We start from the raw sequence: 24,441 nt of genomic DNA on the forward strand, positions 1-24,441 counted from the left end.
CAAGTCACCAGGACCAGATGGCATTCACCCAAGAGTTCTGAAAGATATCTGAAAAGGTTGACCAATGTAAATTATCAGAATGGTTGGCACATTGATGGATTCAAACTGCCTTCACTTGGAAAAAGAATGAAATGCTCTCCTTTATGACATTGCTTCCACAGAGCCTCTGTGGCCCTGGGATCTTTTTGAGTAATCATTACCACTTAAACAAAATACAGATCTATGTAGCACTTTAAAGACTAACAAGATGGTTTATTAGATGATGAGCTTTCGTGGGCCAGACCCACTTCCTCAGATCAAATAATGGAAGAAAATAGTCACAACCATATATACCAAAGGATACAATTTAAAAAAAAGTGAACACACATGAAAAGGACAAATCACATTACAGAACAGAAGGGGGATGTGGGGGGGGGGGGGAAGGAGGTGAATGCCAGTGAGTTAATGATATTAGAGGTGGGGAAGGGGAGATGTCTGTGAGTTAATAGAATTAGAGGTGATAATGGGGGAAGCTATCTTTGTACTGGGTAAGATAGCTGGGGTCTTTGTTAAGTCCCGTGCGGAGAGTGTCGAATTTTAGCATGAATGCCAGTTCAGAGGATTCCCGTTCAAGTGCAGATTTGAATGTCTTCTGAAGTAGGATGCAGGTTAGCAGGTCATTCAGACAGTGTCCTTTCTGGTTGAAATGACAAGCAACTGTTTTTTCTTTGTGATCCTGTCTAATGTCTGTTTTGTGGGCATTGATTCTTTGGCGAAGTGTCTGAGACGTTTGTCCAATGTACATAGCAGACGGACACTTTTGGCACATGATAGTGTAAGCGGGGGAATGGTCCCGCTCTTGTGGGGAACTTTCCTGGCTTCTATACACCCCGGTGAAATGAACCAGCGAAAGGATCTGAGTCCCCGCTCCCACTTCCTTTACCCCACGGCTCCCTGATCCTGAGGGCTCCCCCTCCACTCTCCTGAGTAGCAGAGCCCTTGAAACCCCAACAAGGCTGGGCCCAGGTTTCCTGGGGCTTAATCCCTGACCTTGTAGTCACTAGGGGCAGGAGTTAGGGTGTCCCCACTCTGAGGTGCTCTCTTTACACTGCAGGCCTTCTTGGCCCAGTGATCACTTCATAAGGTTCAAAGCAAATACAATTTATTAAACATCAACTGATTAAAGAGAATAGAATAAGAAACAATGAGAATGGTTAAATGAGAACACACAGCCCTGCTCTGTAGCACAGGGACATCAACACAGCAGTCTGCAGAGTGTAAGGACAGTTCACAGTCTCTTCCTTAGAAGCCCTGGAAGTGCTGCAAGGGGCTGCAGGCTAGACACGCTTGCACTGGCAGTGACCACACAGCCTCAGTCTCTAAGTGGCCAGACCCCTCTCCCAGTCCAGAGCCTTTCCCCACACTTTGCAGGTCCCAGTAGCTCACCACATCCAGCTGCAGGCTGTGCTGCTTGGCCAGTTCCAGCTCCTTGTGTTGCTTCTCTGTTCCTTTTGGCTTTCTGAGCACGGCCAGTCTGCTGCTCAACACAGGGTCTGCACTGCTTGGCCTGTCTGTGTCTGGTTCTGTCGCTGCAGGACTTCTTCTTGTACTCCTCTTTCAGCTCTCTGTCTTTGCAGGACCTCTTCTGCACACAGCTTGTTTGTTCAGAGCCAGAGCCAGAACAATCCCCACTTACAACCTGTCAGTCAGGCTGAGCTGGAGTGTTGACTGCTTTCCATTGTCTCTGGGGTCTGTCAGTCTCATGAACCCTTCCCCTTCTGAAGCTGGTAAACCAAAAAACTCCCACAGAGTTTTAGTAAGGGGTAACAGTCCCCTTACAATAGCATAGATTATATTTCTGGAGGCGCAGGAATATGTATTCTTGATCTTATAACTCACTTGGTTAGGCCCAATAATGGTGTCAGCAGAGTGAATATGTGGACAAAGCTGGCAGCGGGGTTTGTTGCAAGGGAAAGTACCAGGGTTGGTATTAGTGTGGTATGTCCTGTGGTTGTTGGTAAGAATCATCTTGAGGTTAGGTGGTTGTCTATAGGAGACTATGGGTCTGTCTCCCAGAGCTTCTTGGAGTTGAGTGTCCTGTTCCAAAGACAGCTTCCCCCATTATCACCTCTAATTCTATTAACTCACAGACATCTCCCCTTCCCCACCTCTAATATCATTAACTCACTGGCATTCACCTCCTTCCCCCCCCCCCCCCGCCACATCCCCCTTCTGTTCTGTAATGTGATTTGTCCTTTTCATGTGTGTTCACTTTTTTTTAAATTGTATCCTTTGGTATATATGGTTGTGACTATTTTCTTCCATTATTTGATCTGAGGAAGTGGGTCTGGCCCACGAAAGCTCATCATCTAATAAACCATCTTGTTAGTCTTTAAAGTGCTACATAGACCTGTATTTTGTTTCAGCTACACCAGACTAACACGGCTACATTTCTACCACTATTCTACATTACCACTTAGTGGGCATATTTATTGCCCTTGGAATCTTAACCCATAGATGAAATATAGCTGCTTTAAGATTAATCCAGAAAGACAGAGGTGATGCTGATAGGTTAGGTGTGTGGGAACATATTGAGGAATTGATGGAGTTGTGTGTTCTTTCTGCTGAGGGCATGTCTGCCCTTAGTCTTTGTAGTTTGCAATTTTGGGGTCTTAATTGATCCTTTACTATTTCTACAATCTCAGAGCACCTTCTGAACATCAGCTGACATGGAGTTTGTGATCTTCCTTTCTCTCCACAGATATCTTTGCTTTTTGTCTCCTCTTGCTTGGATTATTGCAGTTATTATTTATTGATTGTATTACCATAGTGCCCAGGAGTCCAAGACGTGCAAAGCATTCAGTACTTGTTATTACTCAGCTTCAACTAGTGCAGTGCCTTGCCTTTTAAGCATACCGGATTGGTAATTCAATGGCCTGTGTCCTGTACCACCAGTTGCCTTTGGGTACAATTTAAGTTGTTGGTAATTATTTATAAAGCCCTAAATGGCCTGCAAATGGGCTATTGCAGAAACACTTTTCCCCTGTGTGCCTTGTTGTGGAAGTTGCAGTTGGCTGGAATGTTCCTGCTGTCTACTCCTCAGGGTTTGACCTTCTGTGTATGTTGCAGGGAATTCTTAGTAGAGAGCTCTCAAATCTGGAATGCCTTTCCTCAGGCAATTGCCTGAATCTAAATTAGCATGGATGGTGGGTGACCCTGTGGCTTGGGGAGGCATGCCTCACCAGAGCCCATCCTTGCCCCCCTCCTGTGGCCTGCTGGCCTCGCCCAATCTCTCCCTGTATTCCTCTCCTCCTGTAACTGCTGGCCCTTGCCCCCTCCATGTGCCAGGGTAGCACCCCCCCACCCCTCACGCCTGGGCACAACAACACCTTCCCCCAATCCCGGAGCTCCAGGGAGCCAGCAGGCAGTACAGCCCCAGTCTGCCCTTGCCCCAGACCTCTGAAAAGCTGGCAGGTGGTGTGGCCTCAGCCCTGGAGCTCCGAAGTGCCAGCGGGTGACATGGCCCTAGCCTGTCCTGGCCCCGGGGCCAGGTGAGGCAGTTAGGGAAGGCAGTGCCTCCCCCTGCCTAGGATACCTGCCACCCATGTGAACTGGTATGTGGGGCAAGATACATTTGTTAAATCTTGCTTTTTAGTAACTGGAAAGTGGTCTCAAAGTGCTGAGTGTGGGGCATATTTTTGTAGCCAAATTGTTTGTCCTTGGTTTGATATTTATATCATTTATTTCATGGCCCTCAAATAAAATCTAGATGCGCACATAGAGACTGTAACAATCAAAACTGTCCTCTTTAATTTTAAATTTATAGATTTGGTGTAAGGATTTGAGCACAGAAGTGGGAACCAAAGCCTAGAATTCTAAACCTAGTTATGATATTCACCCCTGTTTGTGTGACCTTGTGCTAGTCATTTAACTCCTCTGTGCCTTACCTCCCCATCAGTAAAGTGAAGGCAGTAAATACCTACTTTTCAAGAGATTTGAGATGTTAAATACTAATTCATTAATACTGCATACATTACAAATATGCTTCATATGTTACCAGAGTGAAGCTGAAAAATGATGCCAGTTTTTAAATTATTATAAACTTAAACAACAACAAATAGTCTGGTAGCACTTTATAGACGAAGAAAACATGTAGATGGTATTATGAGCTTTCATGGGCACGGTCCACTTCTTCAGATGACCGAAGTTTTAGGAGTTATACATTTTTATAGTCATTTCTTTCTACTCCTGTCACCATTCCCTCTGCTTGTACAGTGTCAATCATTTTTGTGGCTTTGTCTTCACTGCTAAAAAAGTGTATTTGTAGGTAAAGTATGTGAGCTATCCCAAGATAAAAATTCAAGGGAAAACTTCATGGCATGTTCAGTGCTTCCCCCACCTGGAGTTGATCTCTCCTAATTTATTTTGCCTCTCAGTTTTTGTCTTGTATGTGTTTTTATCGTGGGATAGCTCATGCATGGTACTTGCCCTGAGGTAATAAATAAATAAATAAATAAATATGATTTTTTTTTTTTAGCAATAAAAACAAGGCCTATGTCTCTAAACACAGTATGAAAACCTCTGGAATTCCATAAAAAACAACAAATAGTCTGGTAGCACTTTAAAGACTAACAAAACATGTAGATGGCATCATGAGCTTACATGGGCACAGCCCACTTCTTCAGATGACCAGTGTGTTGGATGTCCAGGACCAAAATAAATAGGGGAAAAGGGGGGGGGGGTGGAAGCAGGGCCGGACTAAGGGGTGGGCGAGCCGGGCAGCTGCCCGAGGTGCCAACCGATGGGGGGGTGCCTGATGGCTGCTGTAAGGGGTGCGTGGTGCCCCTTATAGCTGCCATCAGGCGCTGCGTGCCTGGCTCCCACAGCACCGGCCCCCCCATCCCCACGGCGCTGGCCAGCAGTGCCCTTCCTGCTACGGCTGCGGGGCCCTGCATGGCCAGGCGCGGCGGCTGGTCCGGGCCAGGCTGGGCAGCACATGCGCCCTGCGCTCCGGGGGCAGGCCCCGGTCTGCGCACCGGCGGCCGTGTGCCCCGGGAGCAGGCCCATTCACCGTGCGCCCAGGGGCGGCGCTGCGCGCCCAGCCTGTGGCGCCAAAATGGCTCAGGCCGGCCCTGGGTGGAAGAAGGAAAAAATGGGAGATGAGGAGGGGGACAAGAAGAGGCAGTGGGAAAGCCTAGATGGAATGTAATAGGAAAAACAAATAGTTTCTAAGAACCTAAAAGGCTGGATAGTCAAAAGAGGCAGATAAGAGCCATTAACTAGCAAACAACAAATGGTCAGGTAACACTTAAGGACTGACAAAATATGTAGATGGTATCATGAGATTGGTCCTGGACATCCAACACTCTGGTCATGGGAAGAAGTGGGCTGTGCCCATGAAAGCTCAAGATACCATCTGCATGTTTTGTTAGTCTTTAAAGTGCTACCAGACTATTCGTTGTTTTTTAAGTTTATCCTGTACCGACTAACTCAGCTACCCCCTGAAGCTTCTGGAATTCCAGCAACTGGAATAGTCTCACTGCCTCTCTCTGCTTTGTTGACTATGCATCTCATTCAAAATCTCAGCTAAAAACATTTATTTTCTCTCTTTTCTGTATAACTTCACTCTCTATCTACTAATATTTATTATTCTGAAACTACATTTAACTCTTAGAAAACATTTTTGGGTGCAGTTTATATAAAAGATACTATATATAGTAGGGATGTAAAATCCCATTTAATTGGTTAAACAAAGGGAGCGAGCAGCTGGGCCTTTCCAGCCTGCCGCTGGGCTGGAACACCACTCCTCTTCCACAACGCAGGCAGGCGCTGCTCGGGCATCCTGGTCAAAACAGCCCCTGCCTGCAGGATACCCTGACTTGTTGTATATAGAGGCTGCTCTGATTCGGATGCTGGAGCAGTCCCTGCCTCCTCTGGCCAACCAGGACACCTCTCAGGTTGCCCCTTGCAGGGCTGGAGTAGTTCCCTTCCTGCAGCAGATGGGAACTGCTCCAGCCCCACCAGTTAATCTGAACCGGTAAACCTCGTCTGTTAAGGATGAGGTTTATCAGTTAACTAGTTAAACCTTCACATTTCTAATACATAGTAAAGTTAAATTTAATATTTCAAAGAGACTTGGAACAGATATTGGGCCTGATATTTTTAGTTTGTATTTGGTGATGCTATCTAGAGTAAAAAAAAAGTGTTTTTTTGAGGCTGCTCCAGCCCCACTGGTTAATCTTAAGTACTTAGACATCTTCAGTCATTTCCTTGACAAGTTTGACCTACAAACACAAGTAGGTACAGCAGGCATCTTGTCATTTTCTTAGTTCTGTAAGATCCTTTTGTAATCAGGAAAGAGTTATACAATCCTCTTGTGAAACATGTTGCAGGTATAGCAAATTTCTCTCTTTTCTCTTCCAGGATTAAGTGACGGTTTAAAAATGACAACTTCATGGAGTGACAGACTCCAGAATGCAGCAGATCTTCCTGCAAATATGGATGGGCATGCTATGAAAAAGTACCGTCGGGAAGCCTATCACCGGTAGGTAATTCATGTAATGAAAACTATGCCGTATTTTATAGGGTTAGGGAAATGAAATGTAAAAGAAATTTCTGATTGCCATCTTGTTTACTGGCAGATACTTGAAAATGACTTATTTCCACCCATTCAGGAGTTATCTACTGGGCACCAATACTACATGTTCTATACAATATATATGACAACATGATACCTGCCTGCAGGAATTGACAGATTAAATAGTTGAGATGCATGTGGTACACTGTTAGTACTGCAGTGGAAAGGTTAATCACAAGCTAAGTTTTGCAATGGAAACTATCATTCATTTTTTTCCAAGTTGATATTTATCTTTTAGAAAATTGCCAATAGTGCAGATGTTTTTCAAGGGTCAAAAGCAAAGTGGATTAATGCTAAATGTGGCAAGGGCCTTTCTTTCTCTTGCCAGCCTCCTCACTTCTCTCCTTTGGTGAGATGGGTCTTGTGTAAAGCACTCTCTATCTGCCACATTTGGGCAGACAGCCTTCTCCTTATAGAGGCTTAGGCAGCCTCTCCTCCTGAAGCTACTCACTCCCCTGCCGTCTCTGGCTTAGTAGATGTTTGGCTGTGTGTACCTGTCATTCCTCCCTCCTCCTCCTCCTTTCTACCAATAGAGTAGGGTTTAAAAGGTCTCAGGCAGTACCTGAAATGGAATCAGCTTATCCTAGTTGGTCCAACATAGCCCTGTCTCAACTGATCCTAATCTACCTGAGACGACAACCCCTTTTTAGCTGATCCTGATTGACCTACTTCTAATTAATAGGGGAAAAGGCCTTTTACCTTGCTAGGGTTGCCTTTTCCCACTCTGTTGCAGCCATCTGGCCTAATTTGTCTCACAAAATAATTGTAAACAACTGAAACTGACAATAGCACTGCAAACAGCAGTGATAAACACACTTCTTTTATGCAATACAAACAAACCACTAAAAATATGAGTCTAAAATGCATTCCATTTACACTAATATCAAGAATAACATATGCATGCTTAGGCTCTTCATTCCTTTTTAAATGCATTATGTAAAATCTCACAATTTTATTGTGAATCTTGGTATTTGTTTTAATGACTCAGTTGCTGAAGAAAGCAAGCTGAGAGTCAGTCCTTTCCCTTTCCTCTTTTGCATATCACCATTTACATTTTTTTGTTTACTTCATGCATTTCATCCATCTTGGACAAAAGAAATAGACCAGTAACACTTTCTGGTTCTCCTTCAAATGCTTGCTCATGTCTATTCTACGTTAGGTGTATGTGCTTACCACATGCACTGTGGTATCTGTAAGGGACCAGCTCTGGCACTCTCTGGAATGGAGTGCATATGCCACAGTATAAAAGGTGCTGCTAACTCCCCTAATCCTCATTTCCTTTTTCTCGCCAGTGACGGTGCTGGAACTTCTCCTTGCTTCAGCAAACCTTCTCTTCTCAAACTCTTGCTGTAAACTTCTCTCCCTATAAATAGTTGAGAATTGTTAGTGGTTTCCTTTAACGTAATGGTTCCCAGATGGGACTTAGCTTAGGGATGGGACATGCCCTGGTCCTTGGGCTTCATACCCTGTGATCACTGTAAAAAGCCTGTGCAAATCAGTGATCTTCATAGTGGCTGCGTGAAGTGCCTAAGTGAAGCTCACAAATGTGTTGTATTTGTAAAGACTTCAAGCCTCAAACAAAAAGGGAGCGGGGCATATGTCTTGGAGCACTCCTTATGGTGCTGGCATTAGCAGCAGAGCTGTCTAGATCAGACTCTGCTCCCAGCACCGTGGCATCTGTGCAGAACACTCCTCCAGTGCCATCTTCAGACCGATGCCAATCCCCCGTCCTGTATCTGACTAAAAAAGCAAAGAAGGACCAGGAGGGGATGGTCTCCTACATTCTGTGAAGGGAAGGAGAGGGTTGGATGGGAGCAAAGACCTGACAAGGGCAGCTCCTTACCTCCAAATGAGTCAGGCCCTGGCTCAAGTCAAGTGGGCTACCCCACCTGAGAAGCACCTGTCACCTCGGATAGTGGCACGGGTGTTTGGTACCTGAGGTCCTACAGGCAGTGCAGGAAATCCTGACACTACAGCTGCTGCCCATACCAACTTCATCATGCTTTTTACCAACATTACATTTTACCATAACATTTGGAATCAACTGTTTGAGATGCTGTACTTTTTGGGTTATGTCACTCTGGTTGATGGGGGTAACACTTAACATTATTGACAGAAATTCCACTCTTGTGACTGGTTTAACTGGTGCAGAATATTATGACTCGAGTCTGATGCCTAGAACAGTCTACAGACAAAGAATGCTCAAAATGAAACCTCTATAGATGGTTTTCCCTCCTTTTCCTCTCCCCCCCCAAAAGAAAAGGTTTGCTTTGTTATTAAGTTGATTTGTTCAGCTGTTCAAGGAATTACAATTCCATGGTGACATTACCAGATAATTTTAACAGAGTACACTAAGAAAAGCTTGAAAACATTGAATCTTAAAGGAATCTGAAGGAAAATAAAAAGATCCCAAAAAACCCTCTGAGTCTCAGCCAAAATATGAGGAAACTGCATGAAATGTTAGTTTGAATTTCATTGATGGCACTCCCTTATTCTCTGAACTCATAAAAGTCCACAAGAATGATATAAAATAACAACATGAAGAACTATCAAAGCCAATAGTCAAGGATTATTTTCATCTTCAGAGTAAAGATTCCTATGTGCACTTCCTAGATGTTCCTTTAAATGGAACACCTTTGTGAATGTTGATATCAATTACAAGCCTTGTTATATGATGATATTGAAATCTCTTAATAGGCAGTGCCTTAAGATGAATCAACATGGCAACAGAATTACATCTAGCTTCTGATGGAAGTCATACGTAAGAAGACACTACATTGCTTTAAGCTGGTGCCATAAGTTTGAATGTGAAAATAAAATTCGTGTGTCACTATCAGGAAGCTCTCCTTAAATTTGTGCACATTCAAGGCCTCCTCCCCTGTCCAGTATGTGGTGACTTACCTGGGTTGTAGATAATCGCTATGCCAATCCCTCTGTATGACTATCATTTAGCATGATTGCAATTAGACAGGAACTAGATTGACTATGAGCCACCAAATTGTCCTAGTGTCTGGTTTTTTTTAACTTGGAGTGAACACTTCTGGGCTCCCACATATAGTTCTTTGGAGTTTTCAGCAACGTCTACAACTAGCTGAAGTTGAATAATGGATAAAATTGGGGGTTTATCTACTCTTGTCACTGTCAGTTACCAAGAAACAGCAACCAGGTATTTGCTTCTGTTTTATTTTATGTTATGTTAACTTTGGTTTAGCTGTGCAGTAAGACTGAAAAAGCAGCGAGGAGTCCTGTGGCACCTTATAGACTAACTGAAGTGTTGGAGCATAAGCTTTCGTGGGCAAAGACCCACTTTGTCAGATGCACTATCAGGAAGCTCTCCTTAAATTTGTTCACATTCAAGGCCTCCTCCCCTGTTCAGTATGTGGACTCAGTAGGACTGAGTGGCTCATTCATTAGAAATTCAGATGTTGAGATATCTTTTGCCATTTTGAATCACATTGGGTTGTCATTTAGTTTGAAAGTTATCAGCCTGGGCATAGTTGGTTTATTTTAAGTTAGTGGTGAGGGCAGAAAACTGGCATTCAAGATTTCTAAGTTCTAAATCCCACCTCTGTCACTGACTTGTAATATGATCTGTCAGTTCATATTTCTTTGCCTTGGTTGATCTGTATAATATCACAAACATGTTGTATGAGTTAAATCAATGGTTATCAATTTGCGATCTGCGGACCCTTGAGCATTTGCCAACTTTAAGATTTTCAAAGGGGTCTCTGTCTCTATTTGAAAATTTTTAGGTGTCCGCAAATGAAAAAAGATCAACAATCACTAAACTAAGTAATTTATACTAGTAACATGCTTTAAGATCCTCAGCTAGAAAGTACTAAATAATAATAAATAAATAATGATGACAAATTACAACTAAAATTAATAATGATAAAATAACTCAATTTGAAAATGTCCCATTTTGACCAGCTTTGATAGTTCCAGGGCACAGATCAATGTTGTTTTGGGATCAAATCCAATATATGAGCTGCTCAGCAGCTTGCTATCACTTGGGAAGAAAGCCCAAACAATGGGATTAGAAATGGACAAAACTAGAATCTTAATTCTGAATTTGTTTGAATTTCAGAGAAGAGCTCATATTCATATTTCTAGACCTTAACCTTGTCTCTGCTACAACCTACCGGAGGTTAGATTCAGTTTGGATCTACATTTTCCAGTTTGGATATTACACAATCCTTGCAACAACAGTCAGCCCTCTCAGATTTCAGACCCAGATACTGGAAATGTTATGAGAACAATATGTAAGGTTTTGGTGCTGTCCAGTTTGACTCTTTCATCAGCCCCATAGATGAACCCTTTATCTGCATCTAATCTGACCATTTCCAGGTACCATCTCTAGAAGGAATGATTGAAAACATTGAAACTTGTTATAAAGGCTTTGTTGGGTTGTAGGTATAGTAAAATAGAATTCTGCTAATTTAAGTGTGTCAAAGGTAAAAGTTTAATGTACAAAAATAAGTTAGTTTTGTGGAATGGTCAATATCTGACAAAAGGCACAAGAGTCAGCAAAATCCAGTATGACTCAACTGATTTTATGCAGTGTGGTTGTAGCTATAGTAGTCCCAAAATATTAGAGAGGCAAGGTGGGTGAAGTAATATTTTTTATTGGATCACCTTCCATTGGTGAGAGAGACAAGCTTTCTGTCTTACTCATAGGGATATAAGAGACTAGTCGACTATCCAATAAACAGAAGCTTATCAGATAGTCGGCTAGTGCTGCGACTAGGTGCCCCCCCCCCTTGCTGCCTCTATCAGAGAGAAGGCAGCAAGGGGGGAGGGAGCGGGAGATGGCTTAAAAGCTGGTTCCCCCCAGCACCATCTCCACAGGGGGTAGGGAAGGTAGAGGAACAGTGGAAGTGGTGCGAGCAGGTCCCATGCTCCCTGCGGAGCTTCCACTTTTGAACTGTAGCAAGAGCCTAGTAAGGCTCTTGCTACAGTTCAAAACCAGAAGCGCCCTTATAGGCTAATTGAATAGTCGATGGAAATCCCATCTACTATTTGATTAGTTAATTAATCTAAATTTAACATCCCTCTTTATCAGAGCTGAAAAAGAGCTCTGTGTAATTGCGAAAGCTTCTGTCACCATTGGAAGTTGGTCCAATAGAAGATATTACCTTATCTACCTTATCTCTCCATTGATAGTAGTTTTGAAGTTTTGCATTAATCCTTATAAGGCAAGTTTTGAGACATCAAGCATTCCAAAGAGAAGATAGGCTGGTGTCACAAAAATGTTCTTTTCGGGGAATCTGCATATTTCTATTAAATATGTCTGATCTCGGTCACAGGTTAATGTAGTTTCACTATAGCTTCTGGATGTCTCTGTTTTTGCTGAGACAGAATGCTATTTGGTAACTTTTAACAGCAGCATGCCTCATTTCTATGTCTCCACAATAAGCCAGGGGACTAGATTTCCAATAGAAAAAGCACACCAAGGTCACAAAATGCAGTGGTACAGCAGGCACTAATTTTATCAGTGTCCTCACCCTTTTTAAACTGGGGGAGGGGGGGAGGAGGCTGTCAAACCTGATAGGCTGAAAAAGACAAACCCATTCAGATGCTGCTTTTCTCTTACCATATATTCCGGCGTACAAGACGACCTCTGAAGTTAAAAAACATCCCCCAAAAATCGGGGGTCGTCTTGTACGCCGGATGCCCTGCCGCCGGAGCCCCTCTGCGGCTTTGAAAGCCTCGGGGGAAGCCGGCGGCGGGGCATCCCAGGCGCACATGGGCTGCCCCCCCGCCGGAGCCCCTCCGCGGCTTTGAAAGCCTCGGTGGAAGCCGGCGGCGGGGCATCCCAGGCGCGCATGGGATGCCCCCCCGCCGGCTTCCCCCGAGGCTTTCAAAGCCGCAGAGGGGCTCCGGTGGGGGGGGGGGGCAGCCCAGGCGCTCCTGGCGGCTTTGCTCCTGGTGCCTCTGGTCTGCTGGGAACCATCTCCAGCAGACCAGGGACACCGGGAGCAAAGGAGGCGGAGGGGCGCTGGGGTATAAGATGAAACCCTATCTTTTAATTAAAAAGATAGGGGGTCGTCTTATACGCCCAGTCGCCCTATACGCCGGAAAATACGGTAACTTTTCTTCTCACTTTTGCTGGTCATTGAAGATATTTGTATTTAAAATAAAGATGTAACCAACCCCCAAACTTTGAGGAAGTTGAAATCCAGATCCAAATTTTCTGTTAGCCCCTGATTTGGATGAATTCAGCCAAAACTAACCACTACAGTCTTTTTTTTTCAAGTAGAAATATAAAATGTGCCCCCTCTCACCACAACTATAATCCCAGTAAAAGGCACTACTTTAAATATTCATTGTTTAAAAAGAATACCTATCGTCCACTTTGCTTGTTCTCAGACATGTTTTAAAAATGCAGTTATGCAAGTAGATTATCTCCCTGCCCCCACTGTGTTAATTTTCTTTCTGTTACTCAGAGGCATTGGAAGGCACGCCAAGTTCCCTGCTCAGTTGTGCAATCCCTGTATATTTCACGGTACAGGAATGCTGCATGTTTATTTCATAGAAGCCTCACAATGCTTCTTGAGCTTTTGGTTAAACAAAATAAACAGGCTTCTTAGTTTTCTAGGCCTTCCAGAGTAAGAACTATCTATATGTTGAGAATTTTCTATTCAAACATGTTAATAGAAAATCATTAATTTGTTTCAAAACCAAGATCACCTCCTTTGTAAAGATAAACAGCACAGGGATTTACAGCACAGGGATAAACAGCACAGGGATTTACAGCACAGAGCATCTACACTGCCCGCCTGCTCTTGCGCAAGGAAATTTACAGTATGGCGTGGTAAGAGAGAGCTTCTTGCGCAAGAGCTACACTCTTTTTTTAAGAGGTGTAAAGCCCTCTTGCGCAGGAACTCTTGTGCAAGAGGGCAGTGTGAACGCTCAGACGGGGTTTCTTGCGCAAGAAAGCCCTATGGCTAAAGTGGCCATCAGAGCTTCCTTGCACAAGAGAGCGTCCACACTGTCCTGGGCGCTCTTGCGCAAATGCACAGCTCGGACATGGCAGTGTGGACATTTTCTTGCGCAAGACTGCTTGCACAAGAACCCTTGCGCAAGATGTTCTTGCACAAGAAGCTGCCAGTGAAGACATAGCCTTAGAGTTTAAAAGGGAAACAAGCAGTATGGTTACTGTGCTAACGAGTATTCTACTGTAACAAAACTTCAGAGTTTAATCGTCTAAAGACAGCTAGCCAAAGGGCACATTTGTGTCTTCTGAGTTTGAAAACCACTGTTTTAGGCAGTCCTGATAATAATACATGTGCTTTCTGTTAGGGATATGAATGGGTAAACTTGCGGCTGGCAGCCTGCTGCTCCAGCCCATGGTAGTGAGGGCTGCTCCAGCCCACCCCCGTTTAATCAATTAACCAGTTAAACTTAATGTATTTACGGTAGGGATGTTAAAATGAGTTTAGCTGAGTAAATGTATAACTGCTGAAAATTTCAGCAGTTTCATGGTTACATGTGGGTGGCAGAGGTTCGTGCAGGAAGCCAGCTTTTAAGCCGGCTCTCTGCGTGAACCAGGCTCATCAGTTAACCATGTACATGTTTACACTTTCACATACATAATTTACTCTCTCAAAACTTCTTTGATACCTTTTTTACCTAGCTTCAAAGAGATATTTAGAAAATATGTCAATGCTCTCTTCCCTGCAGTGATCAAAGGCTTATTCTTCTAATGTATTTTGGGATGACACAAACTGTATCTTTGCTGCTGCTGTACAGGTTTTAGATCAGTGGTGTATTTGTCCCGTCTCTTCAGTCAGTATTCCATGGGAAGATTTTGAAATCTTTGTTTTAACAAGTATTTTTGAAGCTGAAGCTGGTCTGTTACCAGCCATGACCTCAACAGGTTGCTCAAGTGAAGGGATTGGGCTTGGTCAGCAGTCCTTTGGTGTTACGGGAAAAGGTAGTGATGATTCAGTGGGTGGGCTTTTTTCTCTCTAGTTCTGGATACTGCAAATGTTTACTACCTTGAGAAATCCCTTTGGATAGAAATACAGGCAGTCCCCGAGTTACGCGGATCCGACTTACGTCAGATCCGCAGTTACGAACAGGGCCGTCTCCCTGGTCTCCAGCAGACCAGGGAGAGGAAGCAAAGCGGCGGAGCACGCGGGCAGCGGACAGCCCAGACGCGTGTGGGCTGTCCCGCTGCCCCGTGCTCCGCGGCTTTGCTCCGGACGCCTGTGGTACAGCAGCTGGGGTGCTGCTGGTTGGTCCCGTAGTGCCGCTCTGGGCGCTACTGGACCAACCCGGCAGCACCCCAGCTGCTCTGCCCCAGGCATCCCCAAGTCAGCTGCTGCTGAAACTGACCAGTGGCTGACTACAGGAAGCCCCTGCCCCGGGCTTCCTGGAATCAGCCGCTGATCAGTTTCAGCAGCAGCTGACTTGGGGATGCCTGGGGTTCTTAAGTTGAATCTGTATGTAAGTCAGAAATGGCGTCCAGATTCAGCCGCTGTTGAAACTGATCAGTTTCAGCAGCGGCTGAATCTGGACGCCAGTTCCGACTTACATACAGATTCAACTTAAGAACAAACCTACAGTCCCTATCTTGTACGTAACCCGGGGACTGCCTGTAGAACTATTTGAAGTGGTAAGAGCTATTTCTGATAGTAAATGTTTGTAGGCTCTGAATGGATATGGTGTTTAAGTGGGCACCATGAATGGGGTATGTTATGTTTTAATTGGGATTTTAAACAAAGGGCTTGAGCATGTGTAGATTATTATTAATTATGGTTTCTTGGCCAGTGTTGGTAACTGCAGCTTGAAAAATCTGCTATATCTCTAGTACCAACATGAAGTTTTATTTTAAACCCAATGTGCCATTTGTTAATATTTTGTTGAACATTCTTAAGAGGATTAGTGACAAAAATGTCAAAGGCTGAAAGGAATCTTCCCATCATTTCTGATTAATTCCATTTTAACTATGAGTGAAACTCTCTTCAGAATTGCATAACCTTGTAACCCTGCCCTTCTCTTCAGAATTGCATAACCTTGTAACCCTGCCCTCCTCTTCAGTATGGCAAACCTTCAGTCTTCTTCTCTACAGGCAAACTCTCCTACAAAGAGTGAGGCTTAAAGAATGTACAAAATCAAGACCTGTTACTTGGTGTGATGGACATGCTTCACTCACTGCTCAATGGCACCTTCTCCTGGACGACCTGGGGGTTAGCTCAGTCAGGCTGAGGCCTCTTTCAAGACTCACTATACCCCTTAGGTTTCTTCTCTGCCCCCCCTCAGGAGCTGTAGCTGTCCCTTTCATGAGGCAGCCCTTCAACCAGGTCACAATTGTGGTTCCCTCTTCTTGGGGCAGGGGTATCAAAGTTCCTGCTTGTCAGAAGTTTCAGGCAGTTTTCTGCTTTGGCGCCTCCCAGTGCTACTCCTGCAGTGTCTGGCAGGGGAGCCTGAGCCACCCTACTCCAAGTTCTACCTCAGGGACCCTCTACATAACAGTCAAGGTCCTTTCCATACACCAAGCTGCCTTTTACTGAACTGCTTCCATACCCGTGCTCTCCCCACTCCCTTGGGCTGACTTGTCTCCTGTCTTCCTCCTTCCAGGGGTTAATTTTAGGTAACTCAGATTTGCAGTTCCCCCAAACGCACCTCCCTCTTCCCAGAGAGAACTGTAGACTCCTTTCCTGTAACCCCTTTTGTTCCCAGTTTCCTGTCTTTCATAGAAGCTCCCGCTTGTCCCTCGTAATTAATTTTCTCTCTAATTTACTGACTCCAAGCTAAGGCTTCTTGTTTTGCAAACTAAACAGGTGATTTGGCCCCACCTGGCCCAATTCAGCTCTGGCAGGGCCAGTGTGGGAAACACACTCCATCACACTTGGGCAAAAACTATTTCTAACTTTTCCCAGAAATGTGTTTACCCTCCACCCCCCCCCCCCCAACAAATCTCTTCCTCGTCTTTTAGAAAGCAAATTGAACAAAATTGAGATGAGAAATATTTTCTCCTTACCATTGTACTTGAATTAGATATTTAGTAGCATATATTGGCACCAGAAACAATAGAACTTCTCTTTTGCACAAAAGTTTATTTGTGTAGTATTTAGCACTGGCCTTTTCTAAAATTGAGATATCTAAACTTACTTTAGAAAACACTATTAGTTCATGCTGCAGAGTCAGATACATGTCTCACCACAGCACAGCTTGGGCACTTTTTGGGCAGCTTATGATCTCTGATATTTTCAAGAGGGATTTCTATAGTTATTTGAAGTTTGTTCCTTGAATCTAACATCTTGTTTAATATTACCTATGTCTGTTAGCAGAGATTGTCGTTGTTAACTCTTCAGTCCCATTACATGCCTCATTGTCAGATGTGGGCAGTTTGCCAGGAAACTATGAGTCCCAGAGTGAGCGCGGAAGGTTAGGGATAAAGTATGCTAGTTCCAAAGAAACTCTATTCCAAATGGATCAGTGTGGAACAACAATAATATCCAATGACTAGTTAAGTTAGCCACAGATGTGTTTTCCCTAACACTATTCAAGAAGACATACGGTATCTTAGGCTTGGTTCAGACATAGTAATATTCTAAAGTCAAATCAGATTCAAGCAAAATTGCATTTGTACTAGAGAAGCCTATAAGGAATTGCGTAATGCAATTCAGATGAGTGGATGAATCAGACTGCTACAGATTTTGCAAGAACAACATCTATGAGAGATGAGGTAAGGTGCTGGCATTGAAGTGTGGTAGTTTGATCTTGACAAGTTTGATGTTTAAATTTTAACTTGAGTAGATTGACACACAGTTAAAGTGATATGACATGTCAGCTGCCTGACAGGCCATAAGTCTGAAGAAGAATCACAGGATCTCCTGAAACTAGAAACTTCATGGAATTGATTTCTATTTGTTTTTGCACTTACTGTGGTCATTACTTATGGTATCCTCCCCTATTACATTGTCTTCACAAAAAAGTATTACTGAATTAGCCCCAGAGAAGGCTAATTATTTTGGCATCCTGCTGAGGGCAGTGTACTTGTATCCAGGCAAAACCTTGATGGCTCCCGGCATCTCTTGGTGACAGTGAAGTGAATGCTACGGTAATAGTATCCCTTCTCATACATGTTTAGGCAGTTTTTTTTTCTTGGCATGATCTCTATAGCAATACTTGGAATTTCTAACTTTGCTGAAAAACAGATTCTCCCCTACAGCTGAATCCTTGGCTTTGCTGTTTGTAACTCTGATTTTTTGTTCTCAGAGACCAAATCTGGCTAAAATAATGAGGAATGACAGATAAATTATATGGTGGAAATTACGTGGGAAATGTAACTGTATTACTTAATAGCCGAAGCATAATGAAGTTTTCTTTTGTGTTTTTTTTACCTATTTCTTTATCTTGTTTTTTTTGGGGGGGTGGGCGGTCAGTCAAATGAATGCAATGCATTGAAATCAAAGTATCAGCACAGTATACAGAATAGATTCTTGTTACAAGTTTTTGATAGTAAAAATAAAAACTGGAAAAACAGTTCCAAATAATAAAAAAAACTTCCCCTATGCTCTTCAGCATGGGAATGTATCTTTGTTTTGTGGTGATATATTAAATGATTAATAACAGTATTAGTCAAATTTTGGAGAGAGGTCATTTTAAATTTTCCTCAAGTTTTCAGATTTAATTCAAAATAGGGCACAAATAGTAAATGTTTATTCAGGAAATGGCTAAACTCATTCCCTCTCTTTTTGATTGTCATATTTTATTTTAATCAGGCAAACATCCATCATTCCTTCCCATCCATTTTCCTCTTGTTATCTGAGCCTGGATTTAAGAAATCTTGCATTCCCGTATTTAGGAATTTTTTTCAGGATTTGTACCCAAGTGTTTGTGTCTTTATACCCACATTAATTTTGAGAATAACCATGAAAAAATCATGGCTTTGTTGGAAGCATGCTGACAGGTAAAGCTGATCTGTGCATTCATTTTTTAGAATAGTGGTAGACATTTTTTAGGTAACTTCTGATTTTATATATTTAAGGATCGTCTGGGTATGTTAACTCACATATCACTTAATAAGAGAAATAAGTTTACTCCCAAATAATTTTATTCCAGAAATGCTTATTCCTATGGATTTATATCCTCTCTTCTTTACAGGGTCTTTGTGAACAGAAGTTTAGCAATGGAAAAGATAAAGTGCTTTGGTTTTGATATGGATTACACTCTTGCTGGTGAGTACCTTCTTGATTTTTATAATTGATCCTGATCAATGCTTTGTCTCTTGCTTGTTAAGAAAAAAACAGAACTGGGTTGTTGCCACTCTAGCTAGGAGGTGCTTGCTCAGTAGGCTGGAGCCACCTATTCAGACTATTTTCACTTTAGATGTTTGTTAGATCAGCTATCTTGAAACCATATTTGGTTCCAAAATATGTTTCCTTAATTGAAGTTCAAATGATCTGGGGTCTCAGAATGCCCAAAGCTTACACTGGATGTTACTGATGTCCTAAATCAGTGGCTTTCAAACCAGGGTTACACATACCCCTGGGTCTTCCAGTGGATACATCAATTCATTTGCCTAATTTTACAATAGGCTACATAAAAATGCTAGCAAAGTCAGTACAAGCTAAAATTTCATACATACAATGGTTTGTTTGTATCACTCTTTGCACAGTAAACCCTAATGTAAGCATAATATTTATATTTGAATTGATTTGTAATTATACAATGAAAAAGATAAATTAAGCCATTTTTCAGTAATAGTGTACTGGCACTTTTATTTTTATATCTGATTTTGTAAGTAAGCAGTTTTTAAGTGAGGAAAAACTTGGGTTATGCAAAACAAATCAAACTAGGGATGTTAAAGACTAGTCAATAACCCTCCCCCCCCACGTTGCCTCTATGACATAGAGGCAGCAAAGAGGGGGGGGAGAAGGGGTACTGCCATTTTGAAACCCCAAGGCAGCCGCTGCACAGCTGATACACATATCAGCTGTGCAGCAGCTGCCCCTTTAAAATGCTGCCTCTGCGTGATTCAAAGAGGCAGCCATGGAGCCCGGGGTCAGTTGGGGAGTCCCCAGCTGACCCCGGGTTCCACGCGGCAGTTCCCCGCATTTCAAAGGGGCAGCTGCTGTGGAGTCCAGGGTCAGCTGGGGACTCCATAGATCAGCTGTGAGGCAGCTGCCCCTTTGAAACCGCCATCTCCGCACATTGTCCCCAGCTGACCCCGGGCTCCATGGCTTTGAAATGCACAAGAGCTCTCACTGGGGACTCTTGTATATTTGAAAGCAGGCATGCTGAGTGCAGCCTGGAGTTAGTAGGACTTCCTACTGGCTCTGGGCTGTATGCAGAGTTCTGCAGTCTTCCTTTGAAATGTACAAGAGCCCCAGCAGGGGCTCTTGTACATTTCAAAGGAGGAATACGGAAGTGCCTATCTAGTCAACTAGTCAGTTAACCTCATTTTAACATCCTTAAATCAAACTCCTGAAAAGGGGTGATATGGAAGGATTGAAAACCAATGTCCTAGACACGTGTTTGCTTAAAATTACACCATGATGTGAAGTTGACTGTGACCAGTAAGCCCATTTTGTTTTTTATGCTGTGAGGATAAGACTGTACATTCATCAAGAATGGCAGGAGATATGCCTGTGAGAACTGCCCTCAAAGGGATCTTAATTCAGTTGTGACGAAGTTTCTCACTCCTCAGTTGGCTGAGCCTGTGTAATAAAGGTCAAAAACCAGAGAATATTTTCTGTTTCTATTGAAAAACTAGGTAGAAATGTACAATGCACAAATGTACAATGTACAGGGACTACAAATTACCTTTTAGCTTTTTCCTTTTTTCATGATTTACGTCTCTATCATCCAAGAATAAGGAATGCAAGTGCTTTGAAACTTAAGGTGGAGGTTGGGAAATAAAACCGTTTGTCAAATACACATATAATATTGTCTCTGCGTGCTATTCAAGATAAAGATGAAAACAATTCATTGTTCATTTCCCAAGTTTGTATTGCAGTGTGTATATTGTAACAATAGGCACTGCACAAATTCCTATCCTCTCTTCCCACAGCCATCAGTGTCATTGATATAAAGTACATGATAATGTTTCTGTTACACTGGATATTTTAATTTATAATTACTATCTATACTCATGTTCGAGATGCGAAATGTAAGCTAAAATATTAAGGTTGGTTATAAGTGGACCACTGCAGGGGTCAAGTCTGGTAATTTAGTTTTCGAGTGATTGCACATGTCCATTCCATTTCAGGTGTACTCATGCGTAGTGCACAGGTGCTGGAGATTTTTCCCTCAGGGTTGCCTGTCAGAGTGGCACATGTACCCTCTGCTGTCTCGCACCATAGCTTGCAGGTATGAAGGGCAGAGCCAATACTGACCCTTCCTCAGTTCCTTCTTACTGCCTGCGTTGGAACTTGGAACATGTGTTCTTACTATTGAATGATTTATTTTCCCTCATATTTGTAGGAAGTTAGTACTTGTTTCAGAAGTTTTAATGGCTTAGACTGTCAGTTAAAGAAATAAGTTTTCTTGTTAAGTGTTTTTAAACACTTCATTTCCTGTTGCTGGGTACTGCTGATGAGGCACTGGGTCACTGGGTTTCAATTCCTGCCATTCCTGCTATTCCAGTTTGGTGAGTGACATGCATTCCAGTTACTTGAAGTGTTGCAGGGAGACTTACATCAGGTATTGGTGGAAAATTTGCAGGAATGTTAAGCCATTAACCAAGAAATAGAGACTGGGCTTAAGTTTTTTCTGATGGAGATGGTCCTGCATTCACCCCTGGAGACTTTCCACTCAGAGCCTTTCTGTGTCAATCAGAAGTGCTCCCCTGGTTTTTGACTGATCATTTGGGCTGGTCACCTTCTCTACTACAGAGGAAGAGACACTGAAAGATGGCATCTAAGGTCAGTACCTGATAAATCAAGATTCCTGGCACTAAATTCCAGCAAGCATGTGGATGAGGTTACTAGAGTGTACACGAGTCTGAAGAAGTCTGTGACGCAATCGTCTGCTCAAGAGGGACCGTCAACTCTGGTGGCATGGGTACTGGCATTATTGAGACCAGCCCTGAAGTGGCTCCATCTAGTTAACGGTACAGGAGATTATCCCAGTACCATCTACATTGGAGCCTTATGCTGCAGCACAGGATCTATGAGTCATAATCATAGTTATAGCATGGCTTCAGCAACATTGGTTTTCCACTCTGCTGACCCTCTCACACACAGCTCCCTTGCCACTTCCATGGGATGCAGACCTGATTTCTCAGGATTATGGTCATCCTCTGATCTGAACTCTTCCTTATAGCCTGCATGCTCCAGGGCTAAGGCTTCAGGAGAAAGCTTATTCCAAGGGGATTTCAGTTGCACTTGTAAATTGTAGAATGCCTTCTACTATGTTTACTTAACTGACAAAGTGGGAGTCTCCATTTTGTCCCAGAAAAAAGGGTTTTCCCCAGTCCATGCTTCTATTCATCATGTATTGCTCTATTTGTTATATCCAGAATAGCAAGGGCTTACCATTAGTTCCATAAAGGTCCATCTGACAGCTATATCGGCTTTCCCACCTTCCAAATGATAATCAATCATTTTTCTTCATTCCTATGACAGTTATATTTCTGAAAGCTTTGGGCTGTTTATACCCTAAAGGGCAAGATCCTGGACCCCTTAGGATTTAAATATGGTGTTAACAAACCTAGTGGGTCTTCCTCTTGAACGTTCATTGCTCCATCTTTCTATGAAGACAGTCTTTTTGGTCGCAATTACCTCAGCCCGGAGAATGGGAGAATTACAAGCACTTGTTTCTGGATCTTGGTATACGATCTCTTACAAGGACAGGGTATAGTTGCTATTTTACATCCAAATCAATCAGGTGACATAGTTATCAACTTTCTTCTCTAATATTTACTGTTATACAGGTGACAAGAGGCTCTACGGATTAGGTGTTAGAAGAATGGTAGTGTTTTGCCTGGACAGGACTAAACCGTTTAGGTCATCATTTCCATTGTTCGTAGCAATTGCAGACAGTCTCTTCCAGTCTTTTCTCAAAGGATCTCTTTGTGAATCTCCTGTTGTATTTATTTGTGCTACAACGGGACTGATGTATTGCCACTGAATAGAGTGCTAGTGCATTTGACCAGATCTCTCATGTAACTTCTGTGGCTTTTCTGGCCCAGCTGCGCATTTTGGACATTTGTAAAGTGGCAGCTTGGTCTTCAGTGCATACTTTTGCCTTCCATTATGCCATCTCTGGGCAAATTAGAGATTATGACCGATTTGGATGTGTCATTAGATTCTGATCTGCAAATTGAACTGCTTGCGAGTCACCGTAAATAGAATAGATGTGCAATCATATGAAGAATTAATAACGGTTACCATCCTGTTCTGTAACTGTTTTGCATGAGATTTGTTGCACATGTCTGTTCTAGGGATGTGATAATGTAAATGGCTACACGCAGACCCGCTCCCCCCGCAATGCTACTGCCTCTGATACAGAGGTAGCAGCGCAGGAGGTGGAGAGAGTCATGCGGCTCCATGGGAGCTGGTATGCTTTGGGAGACAACTTAAAAGCCAGCTCTCCGCATGCTCCAGGTTCCGCCTTCCCCCCATGTAAACGTGTAACTGTTGAAATTTTCTTGTGGGTTTACCTTAATAAATGCATTTTAACATCACTAGGCCATTTCATGACCCACCCTCTTTCCTGTCTCTTATCAGACAGAATCTTCTAGTAAGAAGGAACTTAAGGGGATTAGAATCATAGAATCATAGAATACTAGGACTGGAAGGGACCTCGAGAGGTTGAGTCCAGTCCCCTGCTCTCATGGCAGGACCAAATACTGTCTAGACCATCTCTGATAGACATTTATCTAACCTACTTTTAAATATCTCCAGAGATGAAGATTCCACAACCTCCCTGGACAATTTATTCCAGTGTTTGACTACCCTGACAGTTAGGAACTTTTTCCTAATGTCCAACCTAAACCTCCCTTGCTGCAGTTTAAGCCCATTGCTTCTTGTTCTATCCTCAGAGGCCAAGATGAACAAGTTTTCTCCCTCCTCCTTATGACAACCTTTTAGATACCTGAAAACTGCTATCATGTCCCCCCTCAATCTTCTCTTTTCTAAACTAAACAAACCCAATTCTTTCAGCTTTCCTTCTACAGGTCATGTTCTTCTTCGAGTGATTGCTCATGTTCATTCGAAGTAGGTGTGCGCACCGCGTCTTCTGGAGCGTTTTCCCTAGCGGTACCCGTAGCACCGGCAGGGCGCCCCCTGGAGTGGCACCGCCATGGTAGGACATAAATACCCCTGCCGGTGCTGCCCCACCTCAGTTCCTTCTTACCGCAGTGACGGTCGTTGGAGTGTCTCTATATCTCTCAGTCTCTTAGTTAATTAATGGTTCCCGTTCTCACATTGGTTTGTAAATAGTTCTTGCAGTTAGATAGTTAGGTTCTTTGTTTGTTCCTTCCCCCTTGGGGGTAAGGAATGCCAGGGCTGCAAGGCTTCAAGACATGTGCTGACTGCCGGAAGTTTATGCCCAGGGGCGACCCACACAACAGTTGTCTTAAGTGCTTGGGTGAGGCTCATCTGGATATTGCCTGTAAGATCTGCAAGTCCTTCAAGCCCCGTATCAGAAAAGAAAGGGTTTCTCGCCTGAAGCTTCTCCTCATGGAGACAGCGCTTCAACCGGTGCTGCCAGAACAGCCTGCGGTTCGCAGCGCACCGGCTTCCACGCGGAGGCTCCTCACCGGCACTGTGCGTCGGCGTCGAGGTCTCGGCACCAGTCTCACTCTCCTCCGACTAAGGGTACGTCTACACTACAGCGCTAGTTCGAACTAACTTAGTTCGAATTAG

At 43.4% G+C, this 24,441-nt stretch overlaps 1 protein-coding gene across 3 annotated transcripts in view; it reads left to right on the forward strand.

Annotated features, from left to right (window-relative positions):
• NT5C2 (5'-nucleotidase, cytosolic II) overlaps window positions 1-24,441 on the forward strand; it is a 93,204-nt gene that overhangs the window by 20,899 nt on the left and 47,864 nt on the right. The window contains exons 2-3 of one of the 3 annotated variants that reach the window (XM_075935560.2): window positions 6,403-6,523; window positions 18,734-18,807. In XM_075935560.2, coding sequence (XP_075791675.1) covers window positions 6,423-6,523; window positions 18,734-18,807 — 175 coding nt within the window. In that variant the 5' untranslated portion in view covers window positions 6,403-6,422. Of the gene's footprint in view, window positions 1-6,402; window positions 6,524-17,265; window positions 17,313-17,426; window positions 17,688-18,733; window positions 18,808-24,441 lie in introns of those variants that run through there. The other 2 variants (XM_075935562.2, XM_075935561.2) reach the window with 2 other exon arrangements.

Source organism: Pelodiscus sinensis, chromosome 8 (assembly GCF_052426305.1).
Source record: "Pelodiscus sinensis isolate ZL-2025 chromosome 8, ASM5242630v1, whole genome shotgun sequence".
In the NCBI taxonomy this organism is placed as follows: domain Eukaryota; kingdom Metazoa; phylum Chordata; order Testudines; family Trionychidae; genus Pelodiscus; species Pelodiscus sinensis.